General features: G+C 40.9%; 1 protein-coding gene across 1 annotated transcript in view; it reads left to right on the forward strand.

The window, feature by feature from the left end:
• TUBGCP5 (tubulin gamma complex component 5) overlaps positions 1-25,821 on the forward strand; it is a 45,918-nt gene that overhangs the window by 13,302 nt on the left and 6,795 nt on the right. Inside the window, exons 9-20 of the mRNA XM_065413651.1 lie at positions 2,327-2,420; positions 2,769-3,015; positions 3,180-3,391; positions 3,916-4,031; positions 6,966-7,234; positions 8,283-8,481; positions 11,923-12,111; positions 14,432-14,614; positions 15,623-15,707; positions 15,815-15,935; positions 17,711-17,889; positions 18,937-19,062. Of these exons, the coding sequence (XP_065269723.1) occupies positions 2,327-2,420; positions 2,769-3,015; positions 3,180-3,391; positions 3,916-4,031; positions 6,966-7,234; positions 8,283-8,481; positions 11,923-12,111; positions 14,432-14,614; positions 15,623-15,707; positions 15,815-15,935; positions 17,711-17,889; positions 18,937-19,062 (2,020 nt within the window). The remainder of the gene's footprint in view (positions 1-2,326; positions 2,421-2,768; positions 3,016-3,179; positions 3,392-3,915; positions 4,032-6,965; positions 7,235-8,282; positions 8,482-11,922; positions 12,112-14,431; positions 14,615-15,622; positions 15,708-15,814; positions 15,936-17,710; positions 17,890-18,936; positions 19,063-25,821) is intronic.

Raw genomic sequence — 25,821 nt, forward strand, 5'->3', positions numbered from 1 at the left:
GCTGGCATCTCTTGAGTATGACTAGTTGCTGCTTCAGAACTTTGTTGGCTTCCAAGTGCAATTTAAGATGTAGGTTACAATTTAGTAAACCTTATATGGCCAGCCGAGGGTTTGCCCCTCTTATGCGGTGTCTTAACACAGCAGTAACAATCCATCGGTTCTTGATGTTAAATGCTTAAGATATGGCTGACGTGATGTGCACTGGAGGGCTCACATCTTTGAAACTTTCTTCCTTTAACAATCTATCAGACGTGGGTTTGTTGAGAAGTTGAAGAGTTTTTTGTCCAGGTTTTTTCTTATCCTATAGGTTTGCCACTGACAGGATTTGAGGATGTTTTAATGATTTTTAATTCAATTTTTTGTTGTTGTTGCTATAATTGTTGTTAGGGACTCAGTTGTCAGGCTGGAAATCCAATTTATAAATATTTATGTATTATAATGTAAGTTATCTTAAATGAATTTTAGAATTTTAAGTCTTACAGAAAGTAATTCCCAACATAAGACTTTTTAAGACAAAAATTTAACGTGATGTCCCATTCTTTGTGATAAGGTCCACAGGTCTCTTCCAATGGTACTTCAACCTGCTTGCAGCTTGGGGGCAGAACCTGTTCTGTCATTCATTTTATGATGCCAGAAGGTTCCTCAGTTTTCCCAATCAAAATTTAACCTGGTTTCAGGTTACAATCTTCAATCAGATGAGGGTTTATTTTATTTGAAGTTAGGAGATTTCTCTAATACGAACAGTATTGTACTTTTAATTTAGCCAGGTAGTCCTCAAACTGTCATTCCCTAAGTAAGTTCAAGGAATATTCCTCCTCTTGTTGAGCATCAAAGTCCTGTCTTTAGGAGCATTGGCAATCTCAAGGCAGAGTAGTTATATCTCCTGCATTGAGATCTGCTGGACAGCCATTAGTTCACTAAGTCTGCATATTGGTCATTGAATCTTGGCCAGTGCCATTTATTTCCTTTTGGCCAAGTCTTCTATATGCCCTAGTGCCCAAGAGAAGGTGGAGGAGATATTTAGGTATTATCTACCTAGTTTGGGATGTCCATATTTAAAGAATGATCCTACTTCCCATTTTGGAGGAACACTGCTATGAAAATCCCATTGTAACATATCTGTGGATTTTAGCATGAAGAAGAACAGGAAAATTTACCCTTGCTTAGCTGAAAATATCCTTTTTTTGAGAATGTAATATGATTCACAGATCTGGCTGACCATGGAGACAAATGGATCTCAGAGATGGAAATTGTCATCCAAGGATTTGGGTTTGTTTTCATTATGTGGAATTTAAAATGTTCTGTTTTTTCCTCAAAGTATACTTGGGTATTCCCATGCTGCCAGTGACTGACAGGTCTAGTTCTGTTCCCAGACTGCAAGCAGGCTGAAGTACCATTGAATGAATCTGTGGATCTTATTACTTTGAAGAAAAATGGCCATTGCTGGAGATGGAACACTGGATTGGGGGGGACTGATGCCCTGAGGTGGTATGGGGAATTCTCTTTCTTGGGTGCTTGGCTGGTGGGTGTTGCTCACATGCTCAAGGTATAACTGATCACCATATGTGGGATCAGAAAGGGATTTCCCCCAGAGTAGATAGGGAGGGACACTGGGGGGAGGGTTTTCATCTTCCTTTGCAACATGGGTCACTTGCTAGGATCATCTGGACTTATAGCACTATATCAATTCCTTGCCAGTGCAAGGGCCTCGGTTATTGGTGCACCTTGGTCTATCCTGTTCTCTACTTGTGGCACACAATTGTTGTTTCCTGAAGGCTATAGTACTTTGGTCTAATTCTGGTTGTTGGGCTTGGCAGGGGCTGGGTGGTGTTTAGTGGCCTGTGATTTTACAGGAGTTAAGACAGGATGATCTGGTGGTTCCCTCTTGCCTTAAACTCTGACTCTAAGGGCATGTCTACACTTTGAGTGGGGATGATTCCCAGCTTGAGGAGATATACCCATGCTAGCTCTGACTGAACTATCACATTAAAAATAGTGTGTAGCCACACTAGTATGAGCAGCGGGAAGGGTTAGCTGCCCTTAGGATGATCCCATTCAAGATGCTAGACATGGACTTCGGGCTGCTCATACCACTGCGGCTATATTCTGTTTTTAGCAAACTAATTTGGTCAGAGCTAACATGCGTTTGTCTGCTGGAGCTGGGAATCACACATCCAGCTCAAAAGTGTAGACCTACCCTAAGAAAGGAAATTTTCAGGTAAGCAAGACTAAATTTTCCTCTTAAGGATTTGACATATATATTTTCTAATCCATATAATTATGATGAATTTGTTTTTAAGAATGCTCATCTTTTCTTGCTTTCCAGGCTTCTTTCAGGGGTGAAAAAGCTCTTTATATTTCAGCTGAATGAGGGAAAGGTGACTGTGAGAAATGACATTATTGTAACTCATTTGACCCATGTAAGTTATTTGATCAACCTGGGTTGATTTTATTCAAATCATAATTTAATATGCCTGTCTTTAGAGGGCTTGAATATTTGGGGGATAGGAAACTCAACTTCCTGTGGAAAAATAATAATGCTTCCACACCTGTTTTTAACTTAAGCAACACATATTTGGATTTAATAAAACAAAACTGAGTGGGCGGATGCCATAAAAGAGATAATATTCAGTGACAGTGAAATTATGTTATATTTATCTCTTAAATTCAACAGTCACTTTCATTTTACCTTTTATATATCTTGTGATTTCTGGTTGTGTAAAAGGATTAATATTCATAAGATAATTCTGGAAAACCTTATTTTGTAGAACTGCTTAAGATCAGTATTGGAGCAGATAGCAGCATATGGACAAGTTGTGTTTAGGCTGCAGAAGTTCATTGATGAAGTGATGGGGCACAGCTCAGAAAGTGTAATACCTGGAACCATTTCCACTCCCAAGAAAACTACAGAACCCCCATTTAGAACCTACCAAGCTTTTATGTGGGCCTTGTACAAGTACTTCATTAGTTTCAAAGAAGAGCTTACTGAAATTGAGAAATGCATAATCAACAAAGGTACAGTATAGGGGACATTTAATTTATAATAGGAAAATGTGAGAATAATATACTGTTGTACAAATAAGTTTAAACTATGAAAATTGTATAAAATGCTAGACAATATTTAAAAAATATATAAACTTGCTAAAAATTGTTATCTTTGTATATTTTTGGTTTTGCAGACAAAACAGTCACTCTTTCAATAGTAGTAGATAAGTTGTCACCTCGACTGGCACAGCTTAAGGTACTTCACAAAGTTTTCAGCACAGGGGTAGCAGAAGTACCGCAAGTACCACCTGACACTCGAAATGTTGTAAGAGCATCTCATTTGCTTAATACACTCTACAAAGCTATTCTTGAATATGACAACGTTGGAGAAGCATCTGAGCAAACAGTATGTCAAATCTAACTTTTTACTTTATTATGAAACACAGTATCTAGAATATTGTTTAACAAGTTTTTATGTGAAGCTTTTTACCACTGAAGAATTGATTTATAAGTCTGTTAGGTCACAAATGAAGTACATGTCGTGGTCTCATCCTATTCTCCAGTTATCTACATTATAAACCACACAATCTGCTATGGCTGGCACTTTGTGCTCAAAAGAGACTTAGGACTGGAAATAATGAAGGTTGCTGGTTAGGACTGAAGGGCATTGAGAAAGCAGTGTAGAGAAGGTTGCAGGGTGTCTGCTTACATTTAACTGACTGCACGGCATTTCTTTTAGTTCAACATTATGTCTGGTCAAGTTTTTTAAAAAATTGTATGTACATGTGCATACTGTAAATATATATTTACACAGTTGTTTGGATTGGCTTCTCTGCAGTGTATAGTAGCTATTTTATTTGTAATAATATGTGTAATTTTGCCCAACGTTTATAAAATCCCACAACAATTGGTGTTTACTCTTCATTTCAGGTATCCCTCCTCTTCTCTCTCTGGGTTGAAACGGTAAGGCCGTATTTGCAGACAGTGGATGAGTGGATTGTCCATGGTAACTTGTTTGATCCTGCTAAGGAATTTATCATTCAGAGGTATGGATGATGATGATGAACAGATCAAAACAGTGTGGCCTACATAAACATTATAGCTGTTGAAGAAGAGACAAACTGGATGGTGGCATGACAATAATTTCGTTTGATAAAACAGCTAGAAATGATCTGATTTTTTAAAAATCCTACTTTTTTTATCCATCTCTAGTCTACATGGGAGAAATAACATGAGGTAGTGAGACAGTGACCCTAGTAGTTGTTGATATGGTATAGAAATAAGTTAATTTGGAAAAATGCAAAATTAAAAAATATGAAGTTGGCCATCAAACCACAAATATTCAGTTTTAAAAAAATCAATTCTTTTCCTAAATTAATGTATCCATAATAAAATAAAATAAAATTGATTTTTCCTAATGCATGGCAAGATAGTGATATAAACCTATTGCTATTTGGAACAGAAACATAAGATAAAACAATGTCTTGAGTTATTTGCATACTCCTTTCAGCATCAATTAGAAGAATTGCACATTACATTTTGATGATCACTTTTTTACAGTATAGTAGTTTAAAATAGAAAAATGCAGAAATACTAAATTTTTGTGTTATAGCGGTCTATAGCTATTAAGCTTTTTTCCATTGTGTAATATTACTCAAGCTTTTTTCTAGCTGATCAACAAGTAATGGCAATTGGTTAAAAAAACTAAGCACTTTGAATGACTGTGGAAACACAGATTTTGTTTACTGTGGAAGATGATTAACTGCTGGCACCAGAACTTTTACCTTAATAACCTTGTTGTGTCCTATTGCATTTCTTTTCCTTTGGGTCTAAGACTTTCAATTAAAACGGGGCTCTCGCCTATTTGGGATGGCGTTAATGTACAATTCGATTATTTTTAGCAGTTAACTAACAGTAGTTGAGTAGAAGCCTTATCTATAAATTTAACTTCCCATGAGAATTGTTTTAGCTATTTTTTACTGGGATGTGCTAAAACGGAAGCTATTAAAGTATTGTTGTGTATCTGTTGGGTATTAAATTTTGAGGTATTTCAGACACGTGTGCGTTATGTGGTATTCAGTTTCACTTTAGTTATTTGTATGGAGACTCCTACATAGTGATGTAGGTTTTTCTATTTTATTTATTAAATAAACCTAAAAGCATCAATCATTTGTAATTAAAGATCCATGGCACTTTGAATAATTAACCTCCTGGATAAATTCCAGTTTGAGGTTTTGGTCTGGTTACCTACGTTTCTCCTGGATTTCAGTTGTATATAGTAGTGTAACAGCATGGCACCCATCTCACACAAGCACCCCTTCTGGGCTGGTGGGTCTCTGATCTTTAAACAGTTCGAGCCCTGTTATTGGGCTATACCACCAGGGCTTTCTCCCTGGAGGCAATGGTTTTGCCCTCTTGGTCTATCCTGGTCTCAGCTCTCCAGCTGGGCCACTAAGTAGTTCAGTTCCCCTTCTGGGGGTTTATCATTGTCTGATTGTAGGCCAGTTCCCCAGTGGCCTACGCGGGGGACCCAGGCCCACCCACTACTCTGGGTCTCAGCCCAGGGACCCTAAGAATAGCAGCCATGTGCCACCATGTCCCTTTAGCAAAACTGCCTTCAATTCCAAAGGCCACTACCCCATGGCCCCACTTTCGCCAAAGCTTCACCCTTACCTCAGGGCTCATCTAAGTTCAGGCTCAGGAGCCAGCACTGAGCTGTTCATGGTGCTGCAGTTCCTTTTGGCCGGCCAGGAGCACTATATGTACTCCTCCAGCTCCAGGAAGGAACTGACTGTCTCTGGCTCTGCTACTCTATTTGTACGGCCCTCCTGGGCCCTGATTGGCTGCTCCCCCTACAGCTACTCTAGGCTGCTTGAAGTACTGCTGTTCTGCTCCTTTCCTGGGATGGGTGTGTCAGGACACTAATCCACCCCGTCACAAATAGTCTCTTGTTTCTTGTTCTAATAATCTATTGTGCAATGATTCTGTGCGATGTTAAAGTTACCATCATTCTAGAGATGGCTGTGTGTCAATCATAGGTGAAATGATTACTTTATGTGTGTTGTTCAATAAAGATAGTTGCAAAATTTTTCACTTAGAAAGGAAAAAATCAAATGCCCAAATACAGAATGGGAAATAATTGGGTAGGTAGTAGTACTGCTGAAAAGGATTTGGGAGTTATAGTGAATCACAAATTGAATGAGTCAACAACATGAGACAGTTGCGGAAAAGGCCAATAACATTCTGGAGTGTCTGAACAGGAGCATTGTATGTAAGACCTAGAAGGTAATTGTCCTGCTCTACTTGGTGCTTGTGAGGCCTCATCTGGAGTACTGTGTTTAGTTCTGGATGTCATACTTTAGGAAAGATGTGGACAAATTGGAGAGAGCCCAGAGGAGAGTATCAAAAATGATAGGCCAGGTTTTCTAAACCTTCCATGATGGAAGATTTAAAACTTGGCACATTTAGTCTTCAGAAACGAAAACTGAGTGGGGACCTGATAAGTCTTCAAGTACGTTGAGGGCTGTTACAAAGAAGACTTATCAGTTGTTCTCCAAGTCTGCAGAAGATAGGACAAGAAGTAATGGGCTTAATGTGCAGCAAGAGAGATTTAGGTTAGCTATTTTAAAAAAAAACTTTTCTAACTATAAGGATCATTTAGCTCTAGAATAGGCTTCCAAGTGAGGTTGTGGAATCCCCATCATTGGAGGTTTTAAAGAACAGTTGGACAAACACCTGTCAGGGATGGTCTTCTAGACTCTAGGTTGACTTCATCTTGCCTCAGTGCAGGGGACTAGACTTGGTGACTTCTCGAGGTCCCTTCCACTTCTACATTTCTATGATTCTATCATTTCTATGGTGCGTTGGGATAATTCCAAATAGAAGGTGAAATATAAATTAAAGATTTATATTATTATTTAATAGGGAAGCTTTATCTTTTTAAAAGGATAAAGTGTAACGATTTTCTCTCTCTGTTGTAGAAACAAAAATGTCCCAGTTAATCACAGGGATTTTTGGTATGCTACCTACACATTATATAGTGTGTCAGAAAAGATGGAGAATGAAGAGAAAATGAGTGATCATGCCAGTGCCAGCTCTGGCAGTGATCAGGCTCCCTCAAGTAGGCAGCACACAATGGTCTCCTTTCTGAAACCAGTACTAAAACAAATCATCATGGCTGGAAAGTCCATGCAATTGTTGAAGAACCTACAATCCAAAGATGATTATCCACGGCAAGCTGCATCAAGAGGTGAAAATAAGTTGTGTAAAATATTCTTCTTCTCTGTATCTAACAGCATTTGTGTATTTAGGGTGTATTAGTGTTTCCATTATAATCCACTGTTTAGTATATAACTCTCCTTGTTATGCTTGCACTGTGTGGTTTGTAACTTCACATCTGATTTGAAACAACTGGTTCTGTTCCAAGAGCCCTGATGCATGCAACACACACAACAATGTGAGAAGAACTGAATTTTTACCTTAATTCAGAATTTCTTTGCTTTTCTCAGTTTTAAGTTGCTCTTAAACGTTATTTTAAATTCTCTCTTGTTAGTTTGTACTATTTAAGATCTTTATTCAAACCATAAAACTATTTTCTTATTATGTGATTAATCAGTTGGTTCCCATTACTGAGTAGTTCATTGGTTTAAGGATGATAGGTAATAAATAGGATTCCTGATTTGAGGAAAGCCTGTTGGTGATCTGCCCAAAGACCTTGATACAACTATAAGCATGCGGAATATTTGGAGTAACCAGCATGAATTATGATACACAAAGGACAGTAGTGGGAGCTGTGATGTCTGTTGTCTTCACGTGGGTTAATATAAATTAGCTATTTGTAGGTTATACAAGTCCCTTTCTATTTAAATGTAGAGTGAGGTGGCTTTGAACTGTTTTGCGACCGCTTTTTATATCTGTGTTATCCCTTTTGGCATGGGAGGATAAACTGTCATTAAAACAAGTTTTGTATTAATGGCTGACAGTTACTTTATACCCATCGTCTTTAAGGGTTTAATATTTTCAGAAATATTAATTTCATATTTTAGGTCCCAGTTCAGCAAGATATTTCAGTATGTACCCAACATTAAGCATACAAATAGTCCTATTAATATCAATATTTAAAGTTAGATATGTGCTTAAGTACCTTGCGAATCACAGCCTAGATACTGTTGATGCTGCATATGGAAATATAGCAAGCAAAACTGGGTTGATGTTAATCTCCTTAACTTAGTTGTTCTAGTATAATCAACACAGTTTCTTAGAATAATATTTACCATATATTTTACTATCCACTTCAGATGCAGAAAGAAAGAGTTTGTACACACTATTTCTGGAGTCTGTGCAGTCCCGTCTGCGGCATGGGGAAGAATCTGTTCCAGATATTATTACAGAACAACAAGCTACAAAGCAGAGTTTGATAAAGATGCAGTCTATAGCAGAGAGACACTTAGAACTGGATGATGTTCATGATCCATTGCTGGCTATTAACTTTGCTAGGTAATTGAACGCCTGAAAGATAACCAATCTCACCACTGTTGTCAGAAGCCACAAGGCATAAACTTTTGTTATTGCTGCTTAAAACAAACAAGCTCAGGAACAAGCCTAAAGGGGAGCATGACTAAGCATTGTCCCAGGCAGCTTATGACTGGCCAAAGGTTCATTAAAAATATAAATGATTAAAATGAGTATTCAAGAACGGTTCTATTTATGCCTGCTTCATCTAGCAGGACTTAAATGTTTTTAGTATAGAAAATGGGAACTGTCTCTAGCATAGCAAATTTTATTACAAAAAATTAGATATAATTTCTCAAATGAATTATGATAGAACAAATGCTGTAGCAAAATGTAATATTTTTAATGTGTGTGCATGGCACATTATGGAAAATGTCTTCCATTTGAATCAACGACTTTCTCTTTGGCTGATCATTACAAAGATGTATCTTGCAAAATTCTACTGTGGTACTAATAGTTTAAAACAAACATTTCAGGAAAAAGGTTAATTGCCACAAAAATAATTGTTCCTTTGTGATAGGGTAATGTGAGGAAACTAGCAGAGCAGCAACACGTTGATTTTAACAGTCGTACATAGGTCGTAATAATTAGTGGTGAGAATGTTAGCTATTTATTTCTCTTACGTACCAATAGGTAGATCGGTGTTCCGGCTTCTCAAAAAGAGTTCTGATGTAACAATGGTGCCTTTAGTTCTTGGTTGTATTTAAAAGCTTTCATTGTGAAGTTAAACAACCTTACAGTTTAACAGGTAATACAATGTATTATAAGAATATTGTAATTAATAGTTGAGCTATGTACATAATCTCTCTCAGTGGATGAGAATATTCTCTTAAAAGTTGATAGGCTGGTTAACTCAGTCCTTTTGTCGATCAAGACAATCTCTGCTCTGAAGTGATGGAAACCAGACTTGCACTACAATGATTTTACCTGTTGATAGCTTTTGCTGTATTGTAATGATGATTTTGACCCTACTCTGATAAACTAATTGGCTTTGGCTTACTAATACTATGTCTACACTACAGCCTATGTCTGCAAAACTTATGTCGCACATTCACGGAATGTGAATATTCCACCCCCCCGAGTGACATAGGTTACACCAACATAAGTGTTCGTGTGCTTCTCCCATTGACATAGCTTATGCTGCTTGCAGAGGTGGTTTTTTTTTATGCCAACGGGAGACTCTCTTCTGTCGGCATAGAGTGTTTTCACCAGATGCGCTGAGTGGCGCAGGTGTATCAGTACAGCTAAGCCACTGCAGTGCTGTACATATAGACTTACCTTAAGTGTTAAATGTCTGACTCAAAGATTTTCCAACGGTATAATATTGTAAGGAGAGTTAGTGCATCACTGTAGCACTTCAGCATAACAGACACTACCTACACCAATGGGAAGGGTTCTCCCTTTGGCATAGTTAATCCACCACCTCAACAGTCCGGAATTCTTAGGTAGACCTAGCACTGCCTAAATAGGGAAGGAGATGGGTTGATCTCATTTTCTAGTGTTGAACAGCCCTTAGTAGTGACCACTATATTTAAGTTGCTTAACACTTTTCATTATAAAATTTTTTTTTTGCAACCTTATTTTTGAGACTCTTACCCCTCTGTTGTTTGCAATTGGCCTTGGGTATTCAGTGGGGGAAAGCCTTCAGGCTACCAGAGCACCTTTTCTTTGTCTGATTAAATTCTGTCCAGCTTTTGCTGAGATATATACTGTTTACAAATTGCCATTTACCTTCTCTTACTTGTTTCTCTGGGAAATGTTGTTGACAATGTGCCAAAATAATAATTGGACAGGAAAATTTTAAGGCCGAGCTGCCATTGCTGCCACAACAGCAGGCAGCAGCATGTGGTACATTAGGAACACCAGGTTGCTCCTAGAGCTGCTGTAGCAGGGTGGTGGGAAAGGGAAGAGAAGAAAGACATATTGGGCTCCCCCTTCTCCCAGGTCGTCCCAGTGACCCATGTCCTCCACTGGAGGACACCATATGGAGCAAGGAAACACCCACCTTCTGGTGAGGGTTGGCAGGGAGGGTCGCTGTTTTCTCTCCCCGCCCCCCAACACATGTTGTTACCTGTCTTCTAGAGATCCAATAACTGGCTCCAGCAGCGTATTTCCACCCCTACCTAGGGCTGGAGTTCTCCTAACTTCCAAGGTTTGTCTTATCCCATTGAGAGAGAGATTATGACTTGAGCTATGTGGCTGTGCATTGAATAAGATCCCCCTCTTATAGCTATACGCAGGCTACCCAAATCTATATTTGGCACTTTTGCAGCTGCTACTGGAATGCTGTGTCCAGTTCTGGTGTTCACAATTCAGGAAGGATGTTGATAAATTGAAGTGTGTTCAGAAAAGAGCCACAAGAATGATTAAAGGATTAGAAAACCTGCCTTAGTAATGATAGACTCAGGAAGCTCCATCTATTTGGCTTAACAAAGAGTGTGTTAAGGGATGACTTGATTACCATCCGAGTACCTACATGGGGAACAAGTACACCTCTACCCCGATATAACGCTGTCCTCGGGAGCCAAAAAATCTTACCGCGTTATAGGTGAAACCGCATTATATCGAACTTGCTTTGATCCGACGGAGTGCGCAGCCCCGTCCCACTGGAGTACTGCTTTACCGCATTATATCCGAATTCTTGTTATATCAGGTCATGGTATATTGGGGTAGAGGTGTACTTGATAATGGACTCTTCAGTCTAGCAGAGAAAGGTATAGCTGAATGTTCAATGGCTGAAAGTTGAAGCTAGATAAATTTAGACTGGAAATTAGGTGTAAATATTTAAGTGATGGTAACTAACCACTGGAACAATTTACTGAGGGTCAGAGTGGATTCTCCATTAATGGCAATTTTTAAATCAAGGTTGATGTTTTTCTAAAATATATTCTCTAGAAATTATTTTGGGGAAATTCTGTGACGTGTTATACAGGAAGACAGACTAGACAACCACAGTGGTCCTTTCTGGCTTGGAATATATGAAAACCGATAACCCCTTGTTTAGGCCTTACATCACAGTCTAGCCCTAACAGATCATATAAAACAAATATTTTTCTTGTTTATTGAGGTCTACAGTATTTGTACTGGTATTGCTTTTCAGAACTACAACAAGAACTGGCATAAACACAGTGAGTGATTAGGTGGTTATAGCACATAATCCAAATTAGTACTCTTATGCCTTGTTATACAAAGGTTGTATGAATAGTGACTCGAAATAATGGGCTTGTCTGAGTTAAGGCACTAATATCCATTGAGTTACCAGTACTGGAATGAACTTTTTACTACTTTTTCAATGCCTTATTATTTTTTTATTTTTAAGCAGAAAGCTAAATGAGACCACAAAGTTTTAAATGTATGACACTTTCTGTTAGGTATTATATGGATCAATTCCTTTCCAGCTAAGCAATGTTTTTTTTTATTTTGAAGGCTGTATTTGGAGCAAAGTGACTTTCATGAGAAATTTACTGGTGGTGATGTTTGCGTGGATAGATCCTCTGAATCAGTGACCTGCCAGACATTTGAACTGACACTGAGGTCTTGCCTTTATCCTCACATAGATAAGCAATATCTGGAATGCTGTGGCAACCTAATGCAAACTTTAAAGAAGGATTACAGGTAAGAAATGAAATTAGGTCCTACTTAAAAAGCATATTCCATTATCATTGGTATACCATACTGTAAAAGCACCAATTATTTTAAGAAAATTGATTTGTAGTTGAAATCTTTTACAAACTGTTCAATCTTCTCTTCTAATTCTGCAGTGATAAACAATAACAAAAGCACTAATATGCGGAATTAACATAATATTTTCCAATCATCACTCTATTCGTTGTTCTTTTGTGTTCTATCCCTTTGTCTGTATTACCTACTTAAGCCTAGTCTACAATAGAACATTATGTTGGCATAACTGCATCATTTGGGTATTATAAGTTCACATCCCTGAGTGGCATAGTTAAGCTGATCTAAGTCCCCATATAGGCAGCACTAGGTCAACGGAAGACTTAGCTATCGCCTTTCGGTGAAGTGGATTACATGCAGTGATGGGAGAATCCTTCCAGTCCCTGTAAGTAGCATCTACACTGAAGTGCAGCTGCACTACGGTGCCACTGTAGCATTTTAAATGTAGACGAGCCCTTAGTTTGTAAGGTCTTTTTTGAAGGAGCCGTTTCTTACTATATATTTATACAGCATGAAGCACAGTGGGTGTCCAGTCTCAGACTGGGTCTTTAAGCAGTATTGTAATACAAATAATAACGATAAGCAAAGAAAAAGTAAAGTGTAAGCAGCTTGATTAAAAACGTAGTATTTTAATATATTTGCTTTAAATAACGTTTAAAGGTAAACACATGTCTTAATTCATACACTAGATTATGGTATTAAGTACTTTTGGGTAGAGAAGTATGAAAACAGTTAAAAATTGACAAATATAAATATTCCTAGAAAGAACAATGCGTAAAATCCTGGCCCCAATTAAGTCAATGTCAAAGCTATTATTGACTTCAGTGGAACCAGGCTTTCACACAGTCAGCTTAAAATATAGGAGAAATTTTAGGAAGACAGAATATGATTATCTAAATTTGAATTTGGCCATTACACGACCACTAATTATGTGATATTGTCATGCTGAGTTGAGTAAAGTGGCCTGATCTCATGACCTCTGACCTGGTCCTAAGTCACAGTCTTTCTATTTAAGGTACTCATGTGGCCCCCATCACCATAGTATCTAAGTGCCTTAGTCTTTAAATGTATCCATCCTCACAGCACCTCTGTGAAATAGGGAAGTACTACTACCCCTTCTTCCCCTTTTTTTAACAGTTAAGGAACTGATATTGGAGCCCTTACTTAGGCAAAACTCCCAATGACGCTGGAATTTTTTCAGGTTCCGCAGTTAGAGAGATCATAGAATATTAGGGTTGGAAGAGACCTCAGGAGATCATCTAGTCCAATCCCCTGCTCAAAGCAGGACCAACACCAACTAAATCATCCCAGCCAGGGCTTTGTCAAGCCGGGCTTTAAAAATCTCTAAGGATGGAGATTCCATCACCTCCCTAGGTAACCCATTCCAGTGCTTCACAACCCTCCTAGTGAAATAGTGTTTCCTAATATCCAACCTAGACCTCCCCCACTGCAACTTGAGACCATTGCTCCTTGTTCTGTCATCTGCCACCACTGAGAACAGTCTAGATCCATCCTCTTTGGAACCCCCTTTCAGGTAGTTGAAGGCTGCTATCAAATCCCCCCTCACTCTTCTCTTCTGCAGACTACATAACCCCAGTTCCCTCAGCATCTCCTCGTAAGTCATGTGCCCCAGCCCCTTAATCATTTTTGTTGCCCTCTGCTGGACTCTCTCCAATTTGTCCACATCCCTTCTGTAGTGGGGGGACCAAAACTGGACACAATACTCCAGGTGTGGCCTCACCAGAGCCGAATAGAGGGGAATAATCACTTCCCTCGATCTGCTGGCAATGCTTGTACTAATTCAGCCCAATATGCCATTGGCCTTCTTGGCAACAAGGGCACACTGCTGACTCTTATCCAGCTTCTTGTCCACTGTAATCCCCAGGTCCTTTTCTGCAGAACTGCTGCTTAGCCAGTCGGTCCCCAGATGCACTATTTCTCCCCATAAAGCTGTTCTTGAACTGAGGGCCTGATCCAGAAAAGTGCTTGAGTACATGACTAGTCCTACTGAAGTCAGTGGAACTACTTTCAATGCTTTGAGCTACGCACATGGTTAAGTATTTTGCTACATCTGGGCCTAAGTGATGTTTATGTGAAAAAGTAATGTATAATAGACTTCACTGGAGTATGGGATTCAGTTGGGAGTTCTTGTGATGATGAGACTTTTAAAGGTTTGCATTACATAATGTGACATTTTATGTTAAAGGAATATAATGCAGATTGAAGAGATGTTTGTATATTTGTATTCCCTGTTCAGGCTGGTAGAGTACTTGCAGGCAATGCGAAACTTTTTTTTGCTTGAAGCTGGGGATACTATGTATGATTTCTACACATCTATTTTTGATAAAATAAGAGAAAAGGAAACTTGGCAGAATGTATCATTTCTAAATGTTCAACTCCAGGAAGCAGTTGGACAACGTTACCCAGAGGACAGTTCAAGGTAAAATGCATGGAATTAAGTTGAGAGTAAAAATGACTTTTTTCCTTTCAATTTCCTTCTATCTTCCTGTTGAAATGATAGGTTTATGAAATACATAAATATTAGGCTCTATTGTGGTCTTAGTCATCAGTATAGCTGTAAGTTCAACCACTTTGGGTCATTCTGTCACTGCGTTTTGTGTTAGAAACTATTGTGTGCATTGATAGAGTATTCAAAATGCAGTATGGTGGAAATAAACATATGATTGTTATCTACTTAAAGTATGAGAGCATTAATTAATCTGTTCACTAGAACTAAATTTTACCTGTAGACATTTGTTTTTGTTTTCCGCCACAATAAGTTCCCCTATATATTCACTTGCAATAGTGTCTTGATTAGTAATTCTGTTATACCAGGGTGGCCAACCTGAGCCTGAGAAGGAGCCAGAATTTACCAATGTACATTGCCAAAGAGCCACAGTAATACGTCAGCAGCCCCCCATCAGCTCCCCTCCCTCCTGCCCCCCGCTCCCAGCGCCTCCTGTCCACCGGCAGCCCTGCCAATCAGTGCCTCCCCCTCCCTCCCCGCATCTCCTGATCAGCTGTTTCGTGGCATGCAGGAGGCTCTGGGATGGGGAGGAGTGAGGGCACGGCAGGCTCAGGGGAGGGGGCGGAAAGGGGTGGAGTGGAGGATGGGCCTGTGGCAAAGCCAGGGGTTGAGCAGTGAGTACCCCCCGGCACATTGGAAAGTTGGCACCTGTAGCTCCAGCCCCGGAGTTGGTGCCTATACAAGGAGCTGCATATAAACTTCTGAAGAGCCGCATGTGGCTCCGGAGGCACAGGTTGGCCACCCCTATGTTATACAATCTTTATACAAAGCTTGGAGCAGAGGTATCCTTACAAATCTTTCCCTACCAGGTTAAATCTGATCCTTAATATTTAGTAATGACAGATTAAAATAAAACATTTTAAGATAACCACCAGCTTAGTGCAAACCATTGGCAACTAGAGTATTTGTTTCTTTTTGTAGGCTGTCTATATCTTTTGAAAGTGTTGATACAGCAAAGAAGAAACTCCCTGTCCATACCTTAGATGGCTTAACATTGAGCTACAAGGTAAAATATAATAATGTTTCTTTTGCTTTAATTTTAAAATACATTTGAAGTAACAGCAAATTGCTCCATCAAATTAAGGGTTTTTTGTTTTGTTTTTTCCTCTTTAGGTTCCTTGGCCTGTGGATATAGTTATAAGTTTAGAATGTCAAAAAATTTACAATCAAGTGTTTCTTCTCTTATTACAAATAAAGTGGGCCAAGTATAGCTTAGATGTTTTACGATTTGATGGTAAGAAATTTCTTGAAATATTTCTTGTTAATCTTAAATCTGTATCACTGAAAATACACCTCTACCCCGATATAACGCTGTCCTCAGGAGCCAAAAAATCTTACCGCATTATAGGTGAAACCGCGTTATATCGAACTTGCTTTGATCTGCTGGAGCGCGCAGCCCCGCCCCCCCGGAGCGCTGCTTTACTGCGTTATATCCGAATTCACGTTATATTGGGTCATGTTATATCGGGGTAGAGGTGTGTAAGGTCTTGTTTTATGGCATATTGGTATCCATGCTATTGACAGTTGTTTGAATACACCCAGTATTATGGTAGCCTTTTTGAAAAGTCAGTATTGCAGCATAATAGCTCCTGTTTGTAACATTTACAAGGTGCTGGGAAAGATAGTTGCTAAATTAATTTTGCTCAGCAGAGCAGTGTGAAAGTTACATGGAACCTCATCTAAACCCACTGAAATTAATTGGAGTCTTTCCATTGACTTCATTGGTGTTCGAATAAGGCCCATGGTGAGAATCCTTTCCTGATATGTATGCAGTTAAATTACTTTGGAAGTCAAGTTTTGAAGTAAAATTGACATTGCTGGGGGCAATGTCCATCCATCTTGATGGCAAATTTCTCTCATTTGTGGTAATGGATGTATGAGCATCCAGGATAAGAGATTATAAGCTAGTTGGATCCTTGATGGCTTTACAGAATTAATCATATTTGTGTCTCATTTAACACACCTATTAAATATAGCTGGCTATATTTATTGAGGCATTTCTTTTGCAACAATCACTGTGGTATGGTATCTAGGCACCAAATACAGAATTGGTCAGTCCTACTTTGTCTGCAAAGGACCCCTACCATCTACCATACCTTAATTCAGCTATAGTTAGTTTTTTTGTTTGATTTATTTGTTTTTTCAAATCTCTGAGATTTGTTGCTAGGTCATTCTTCAGCCATAGCTACTGAAGGAAGTCCTGTGCATCATATCCTAATGCAAATACAGCCATGATTTTACCAGTAACATTACTTTCTGTCCTAAGTGGTTGTGAAAATAGTTACTTACCCTTTATAAACTACAAAGTAAATTTATATAGGTCAGAATGTGTACTTGGGAGTTTAATTTTCCTGTGCTGGCAAAAAGTCTATGGGCTCTTTAATTGTGTGGTCAAGATCAGTAGGGCGTGTGGGAGTGATGGGGAGGAGGGTCAGGGATTTTTCCAATATTCCACTTCAGTGGCCTTTTGGTGTTCATACTATTAAGAGTTTTATATAAAGTAGTCCACTCTGATTAACCTTTGAAAATAAATAACTGTGTCATCCAGAGAGTTTGAGTGGTTGGGCTCAGGTTTCACCTAAAGACTTTTATAACTCTATTGGATCATTGTGTCACTGAAGATATTGAGAACTGTACTTTCTAATTTGCTAAAATGAGTTTTAATTTGTAAGGGTATGACTGGGCTTTGAAGTGTTCTCCCCTTTGTGGAGATAACAGTTTATGTTCATGTAATTTTTTTAATATTGTAATATATCAACCTTGGCACTTTAATATGTAGCAAACAATTAATTGCATCATAATATCCCCTCCCAGTTACTATTTTAATATACGATTGTTATGTAGATACTGATAAGTATCTGAATTAAAGGACAAAAGCTATTTCAGTACATTATTGTTCTGATAACTTTAATAAAAAGGATACATTTTAGTTTTAATTAATATTTAAATGTAGTTAATATCTATTTATTTTATAAATATTCACCCAAACTTTTTCCTCTCCATTTTTAGAACTAGTAAATGCTACCGAAAAACCACAGTTAAAGGAAGGACCTCAATTAGAACAAGAGACAGTTCCTCAGTTTGGATCACAAACAGAATTTATAAAACAACAAATTCACCGCATGTTCCTCTTAAGAGTGAAACTCATGCATTTTGTTAACAGCTTGCACAACTACATCATGACCAGGGTTTGTCCTTTTACAATAATCTTACGTATTGTAGGAATTTCTAACTGTAGTCATAACATAGCTAATAATTCAAAACAACTTCTGACTAAGCATGTGCAAATAAGTAATGTCTTCACTTAATGTCTATTTTGTTCAGTTTTTAAGTCCTGAACTAAAAAGGAATGTATATTGAAAATATTCATGCTGGTTGTTTGTTTGAATTTTAAGTAAGACATCTTAAATCAGTAAATATTAAATAGACTTTTAGGAGTTTTTAATGTACATAATTCTTTGATATTAGTAACACTTTTCTTCAGACTAACTTTTCACCCCAAAGGTTTGCAAAGAAAGGACGTTAATGTCAAGAGAAACAATAGATTTCAGTAAGCTGCTGTTATTCTGCACTCCTAATAGCATTACTGCAAAAGTTGTGTCTTTACATGTGTGCCTCTGGGAGTTAACTAATGTCCATTTCCAAAAGTTTATATTCTCTTAAGTGAAGCAGGAACTTGTGCAGATCCACACTTACCCTACTACTGTATATGAATTGCCATTCTGTGTTAATACACTCTTTTTGAAAGGAGAATAGATGGAAGCTGGCCCACTTTCTTAATGATGATGCTCTGTGTTATGCAAGAGGTTCTGAGTTCTATTTCCAGTCCCAGTCTCTTGATTCTTAGGCCTTCAGGATCTGGGATTTCTAATGATGGTAGCATGCCCTGAATCAACACCTACAGAAGTGGCATATTCAGTCCATGGTACAAGAGCAGCCTCTCTATCGCAGTGGTTCTCAAACTGTGGGTTGTGACCCCAAAGTGACTCGTGACCCCATTTTAATGGGGTCACCAAGGCCAGTGTTAGATTTGCTATGGCTCGGGGCTGAATCTGAAGTCCGAGGGCTTCGGCCCTGGGTTTTTGCCCAGAGCCGGAGCGGAGCAATTCAAAAATTTGATTGCTCCAAATCCCTGATAAAAAGAACTCCCCAGAGAAGTGTAGAGAAAAGAACTATGGGGATTCCAGTCATAGAGGTGGTATTCATGTTAATACTCCTTGCTTTTTCTTTTAAAGATTCTTCACAGTACAGGTTTGGAGTTTCAGCATCAGGTAGAAGAAGCCAAAGATTTAGATCAACTGATTAAAATTCATTATAGATATTTGTCTACAATCCATGATCGCTGCCTGCTGAGAGAAAAGGTATGTGTTAAGTAAAACTGAATACGTGGTATTTTCAGCTCAACAAGGGAGAAATGTTTGTCATTACAAATCATCCAGTATATGTTGGATTTTGACATATGGTAATTATAGATATTGTGGAGAGGCAGTAGCCTTTCCAGAGTTACAATTGAGACTCATGCATTTGCTTCCCACTCAGAATCATTTCCTTAATTATACAGTTCAGTTCTTCAAATTGTACATGGGTCACCTGTGGCTAGAAGATGTGGGAATTTATGGTGATTCTTTGAGTACTGTCCCTATAGGTGCTCCACTCCAGGTGCTCTTGTGTCCCTGTGCCTTTGATTGGAGATTTCTCAGAGCAGTGTTCATTTGGCCTGTGCAAGTGTGTTACTCAGTCTCGTGCTCTGTGCTGTTAGATAGCACTGCGTGTGGAAACCACCCTCAGTTCTTTCTAACCCGCATTGGCCTGGGACAAAGCCTTATCAGTTGTCTGCATTGTTTTACCCCAACTGTGTTGCCTTAGCTCTTTTAGAACTTAGTTTATTATAGTTGTTCTTAGTATAGTTAGTACTTAGTAGTAGTTTTAGCTGTTGTTTTGGCTTTTTTGAAAAGATTAATTAATTTATATATATATAATATATATATAAAATATCTTTTAGATCGATAATTTCTCCTCTTCTGGGAGTTTTTACTTTACTGGGAGGACATGCTAAGTTCTCCTGGTTTCAGACGCTGCTTGTTGTGCCAGCGGGCATTCCCGGTGACTGACTGACACTCCTCGTGCATCTGTTGCCTCGGGGAGTCTCATCTTTTCTAAAAGTGCAACTTCTGTCTGGCATTAAAATCTAGAGTCATCAAAAAACAGGGAGCTCTAACTGACTCCTCACAATGGAGAGCTCAGTATGCCCAGCCTCTGACACTGGTCGGGGACCTCCTCTGTATGTTGGCCTCTGAGTAAGACCGCTGCCTCCACTGTCTCCGAACCGTACTCCTTGAGGGCACGATTCCTTTCATAAGATTCCCAGAGACCATCCTTCGAGTTTTCCAGGTAGGGAACCTATCTCAAAGAAGTCGCAGTCTCTGATGACTTCAGTGGCTTCGGCCCCTAATTCTCTTCAACCCATGAGGCTGCTGCTTCCTCAGGTACTCAGAATATGGTTAAAACTAAAGACTATAAAGTTCTGCTGGTACATACTCAATAAAGGAGTTCAGCTTGGTATAATTTAATGCCTGAGAGTTGGCAATTCGGAATTGTAAAGTGGCAGGACCTTATCAAGAAGGTTGCAGGTTGTTTGCAGATCTATCTTGAGGAGGTTAAAGAACCATCATAAGCTACTTGGCATCCTTCAGACAGTTTCATCTGCCCAAATTACCCTGGCTGTTAACGAGGCCCTTCTGGATCCTGCAAAGGTTATTTGGCATACCCCCAGCGTCAATTCTGCCCACGTGTAAGAGTGCAGACAAAAATATCTTGTCCCCTCTAAGGACTCCATTTTTATTTTCCCATTCCTTTCCTAACTCCTTAATGGTCAAGGGGGTTAATAAACAGTGAAGTCAGCACCATGCTATATCTACGCTCTGTGATACAGATCATAAACGCCTCAACATGTTTGGTAGAAAAGTATATTTGTCAGCCACTTTACAATTGAGAATTGCCAACTCCCAAGCATTAATGGTGAAGTATAACTATATAAATTATACCAAGCTGAACTCCTTTATTGAGTATCTACCAGCAGAACATAGAGAGCATTTCCAGGCAATTATTGCAGAAGGCCAACTGCTCACCTGAACATATTTTTGTAGGCCTCTTTTGGCTCTAGTGATACTGCCACTCATTTGATTTCTACAGCTGTAATTATAAGGGGCCTTCTGGCTTCTGCTCTCAGGATTTCCCAAGGAGGTCCAGAATACGGTCAAGACCTTCTTTTTGATGGCACCAAACTGTTTGCTGAAAGCACAATCTCTGCAAATGTTGAAGGACTCTTTTTTTTTCTTTTTTCTTTTTTTTCTTTTTTTTTTCTTCTTCATCCAAAGGCCATGTCAGTAGTAGCAGGACATCTCCGCAGAAAGGGAATTGTGGTGGTCCCTTACCTAGACAATTGGCTTCTGAAAGGTCAGGAAGCAACTTGTGAAGCCATAGACCTCTTTCTTCAATTCGATCTGCAATTGAACATTCAAAAATCCACCTTAACCCCTGTGCAAAAGTTAGAATATGAGTTCATCTCGATTTAATAGGGGCAAGAGCCTGCCTCTCAATGCACAGATTCATGACTCTATCCATCATAGTCAGTACAGTCCAGATCAGCCCTCAAACCCTGGTCAAGAATTGTTTTCAGCTGTTGGGGCCTATGGCAGCTGATACTTTCATTATATACCATGCAAGACTGTGAATGGGATGCCTTCAAGAGTGGTTCAGGACTGTTAATTCCCTGAACAGACACAGTCTGTCTATACTACTTTCGATACCTGCTTTCATAAAGGAATCTCTCAGTTGGTGGAAATACCCTCACAAAGTTTGTGCAGGAGTCACTTTCAGCTGCCCTCCCTCTGCAGTTATCATAACGATGGATGCATATCTAGACACCCACATGGCCCGGGGCACATGGACACCTCTGGAAACAACTCTGCACATCAACCTCCTGGAACTCAGGGCAGTCAGATATGCCTCTTCTCCAGCAGAAAACCATCTACATGCTACACTTGCAAAAATGGATAAGATTTGCCTGCTGGTGTGGCCTCAAACACATTCCACTCACAATCTCATTGCTGTCAGATATAGTGGACTACATTCTACTACTTTAAAAACTTGGAACTGTCACTAATTTCCATTAGAGTCCACCTGACAGCCATCATGGTGGCTTCTTTGTGTAGATGCAGTTGTGTATTCCACTTAGGTGTGTGCACACCTAGCACACAGGAGCCAGAGAATTTTGCCAAGCAGTACCTGTAGAGGGGCGGCACTTGTGCCCATAGCCCCTCCTCTGGCTATATGAGGCAGTGCCGCCGTGACATCCATCAGTTTCTTCTTACTGCCTGTGACTGGAGTTGGAGCGCTGCATGGTTTTCACCTCACAATCCCTCTATTTTTAGTGACTAATTAAATACAACTAGAAATTAGTATCCTTAGTATAGCGTTAGTTAGTTAGTGTTGCTGTAGTTAGTTATAATTTGTGTTTCTCTAGTATTGCCCTTACCAGGGGTTAAAAATTGTCCGTCATGAGGGGGAGCAATCCCCAGGAGCAATCCCCACATAGGTGCTTGCTGTGCCTACACGAAGCCCACAGTAAGGAGTGGTTTCCCATTTATAGATCGTTCACCAAATAGACTCCGGTGGTGAGGGATCTTCGTTTGAAGCACTAGGTGCTCAAACAAGACATGCGGCTTGCTTCGGCACTGAGGCCCTTGTCAGATCGGATGTTGCCCTCCGCTTCTGGGTGTGCTTCTGCTTTGCTTCCTGGATCTGGTGTCTCTCCGAAGAGATGAAGGAGTTGTTCCCCATCACGTGCACTGAGGAAAAGGTTGCATAAGACTGACTCAGGCCATTCCACGTTGCATGGGGACTCGTCTCCCTCCTTCAGAAGGAGCATGGACTGGGCCGGGGTGAATGCCAATGCGCAGGATGGAGGAAATCCCGTCAACCACTCCCTAGTACCACACAAGGAGGTCAGAGACCCTGTACTGTCGTCTCCAGTTCCAGCCCCGGGATATCCATTGAGTCCGGTACTGATGAGGGCAATACTGGCACTGTCTCTTTCCACGCTGGTGGTGCATCTGGTAGCAATGGACTTCCTCTGCTTTTCTGTCCCGACCTTGCCCGTGGTCCAGGACTTTGCCAGGGCTGCTTCCTTCATCTTCCTATTGGCTGGGCAGGCTGCTGAACCTGTGGGTCTGTCAGCACCGTACTCTGTTGTTTCTCTTTCACAGTCCGTGAAACGGGGGCTGCTGCTGGGCTTGGTGTGAAGGACCTCTCCAGCACCGGGAGTGTCTTTGGCACCCCTGCACCTGGCGCCGCCAACATTACCCTGTCGGCACTCATCGCCCTCCACTTCGGCATCATCGGTTACCTTGGTACTGCTGCCAACTTTGGCATCGACACTGCTTCTTGCACCAGAAACGAAGGAGGCATACTTGGTGCTGCTGGTACCATTTCTGCTGTTGGCGCTCGCTCCCTCTTCGTTTTGGGCTATGGATTAGTCAGACCAGTTGCTTGCACCCTGACGGATGGTTCCACCTTTATCCCCTGAAGCCCACTACTCTTCCGCATCCAGCTTGGGCTCTTCCTTCTCTCGCTGTCTATCACCTGACCCACATTGGGGGACCATTTATGGAGCGCTATGGGTACTAGGATTGGTATTCATCTCACATTCGGGACAGGGGCACCTGGCCTTGCGCCTACTGGCCACCATGCCTTATCCATGCCAGTGGCCTCCATGAAATCTGTCAGACACTTCTTAGTCATGGCAGTCCCACTCCTCGTCTCACTTGAAGGTGAGATCACCGACCAGGTCTGTGGTGGTACCATTGATCTACCACAGGCCCAGGCACCAATGAGCCTTCCCCTCGCAGAGCCTCCGTAGTCGTCCCATCCAGTTCCATCAGTCCTGGAGCAAGGTCCAGTTCTGGTACAGTTAACCATTTCATCTTCATCCCTGGATGATTCAACGGTGCCTGAGTCTTCCTCCCCTTCAGTACTGGAGGATTTCAAGGCATACTAGGACCTTTTGCAGTGTGTGGCTGCTTCGTAGGGTATTCAAACGGAGTTCTTTCAAGAGAACACCCATATGTTAATGCTTATCTGCAGCCATCTATCCCTGGGAGAGTCTCCTTCCCTATTAATGATTCACTCCTTGAGCTTGCTAAAGTCCTCTGGAGCATGCTGGCTTTGGTACCGCCTGCAGCAAAGCACAAGGAAAAGCGCTACTTCGTTCTGGTGCAGGGATGTGAGGGTTTTTACTCCCATCAGGCCCCATGTTCCCTGGTCGTAACTGTGGTGAATGATAGAGCCTGTCAGGGCAGGTTCAAGCCCACTCCCAAGGATAAGGACTCTAAATGAATGGACCTGATGGGCAGGAAGATTTATACCTCCTCTTCCTTGCAGATGCAGATTGCTAACCAGCAAGCACTGCTGTTCAAGTATGACTTCGTGAACTGGATGGCTATGTCTAAGTTTGCAGACCAGCTGCCATAAGCCTTGAGAGAGGAATTTCGGGCATTTGTCACCGAAGGCTGCTTGGTGACAAAGACTTTGTTGCAGTCTGTGCTGGAATCTTCGGCCAGAGTGATGGCCGCCCTCAGCAGTGGCCATGAGAAGGGCTTCCTGGCTGCAGAATTTGGGCATAGCTCTCAATGTGTAGCAGGAGGTAGAGGATTTGCCCTTTGATGGCCAAACGCTGTTTTGGGATAAGACAAATGAGACTTTGCACTTCTTCAAGGACTCTAGAGCTACACAACAGCCCTTGGGAGTATATACACCAACAGTGCAGAGGCACCACATTGGTCGTCAACAGCAGCAGTATCGTCCGCAGCGCACATTTGGGCAGTCGTTCCCTCCCCCAAGACAGCGGGCCTATGCCAGAAAGGGGCATAGATCCCATAGAAGGAGGCAGTCTTGTCTGGGGTTTGGCCAGTCCACGTGCCCTCCCCGGCACAGTTAAGCACCCATTTTGACTCTTTGGTCCAGAGCAGTGTTCCAGTCATCATTCCTTTCTCCCCGTCCCTTCCATTTGGGGACAGGACAGCCTTCTTTCACAATGCATGGGGTTCGATCACCACTGACAGCTGGGTCCTAGGCACTGTCAGATCTGGCTATGTCATCCAGTCCCTGTCCATCCCTCCCTGTTCCTCTTCAAGAACCCCTCTCACCAGATACTGCACCTTGAGCAGGTTCACTCTCTACTGGCTTTGGGAGTGGTGGAGGTGGTTTTGCTGGAACACCGGGTTCATGGCTTCTATTCCCAAATCCGAGGGAGGATAAGACCCATTCTCGACCTTCGAGGCCTTAACAAATATATCCGATACAAGAGGTTCCAAATGGTCACTCTATCAACTATCCTCCCCACGTTGTCTCAGAATGACTGGTTTGCTGCCCTGAACCTTCAGGACACCTATTGGGCTACAGAAAGTTCCTTTGATTCGTCATAGCAGAGTTCCATCTTCAGTATATGGTGTTGCCCTTCGGCCTCTCTTCTGCCCCTTGGGTTTTTACCAAATGCATGGTATTGGAGACCGCATACCTCAGGAAGAAAGGAATGAACATCTTCCTATATCTGGACGACTGGCTATACTGAGAGGCAGGTCCAGAGAGGACGTCAACATTACACTGTGCCTGCTCAACCATCTGGGTTTCATTCTAAACACTGAAGTAAATTTTGGTTCCCACTCAAAAAATAGAGTTCATTGGGGCCCTAACAGACTCTCTGAGTTTGAGAGCATTTCTGCTGACCGACCATTTTCAGTCATTCGCCACCTTTCCCTTAGTCTGCAATCTCAGCTTTCCATGATGTGTTGGATGTATCTCAGGCTCTTGGTCTACATGTCTGCTGGCATGCAGGGTTGTGTCTTTGTCTCCATCAGATGTGGCTCAGGACAGTTTACAATCTGACTCTTCACTCCTTGGAGAGATTGGTCCATCTCCCTCCACTGGTCCAGGACTCCTTGCTGGGGTGGATGCTCCTGGAGAACATTTGTCAGGGTGCTCCCTTCATCCAGCCCTTACCATCCAGGTCTGTCTCTGATGCCTCCAAGATGGGCTGGTGAGCCCATCTGGAGTTGCTGACC

Source organism: Emys orbicularis, chromosome 1 (assembly GCF_028017835.1).
Source record: "Emys orbicularis isolate rEmyOrb1 chromosome 1, rEmyOrb1.hap1, whole genome shotgun sequence".
Lineage (NCBI taxonomy): Eukaryota > Metazoa > Chordata > Testudines > Emydidae > Emys > Emys orbicularis.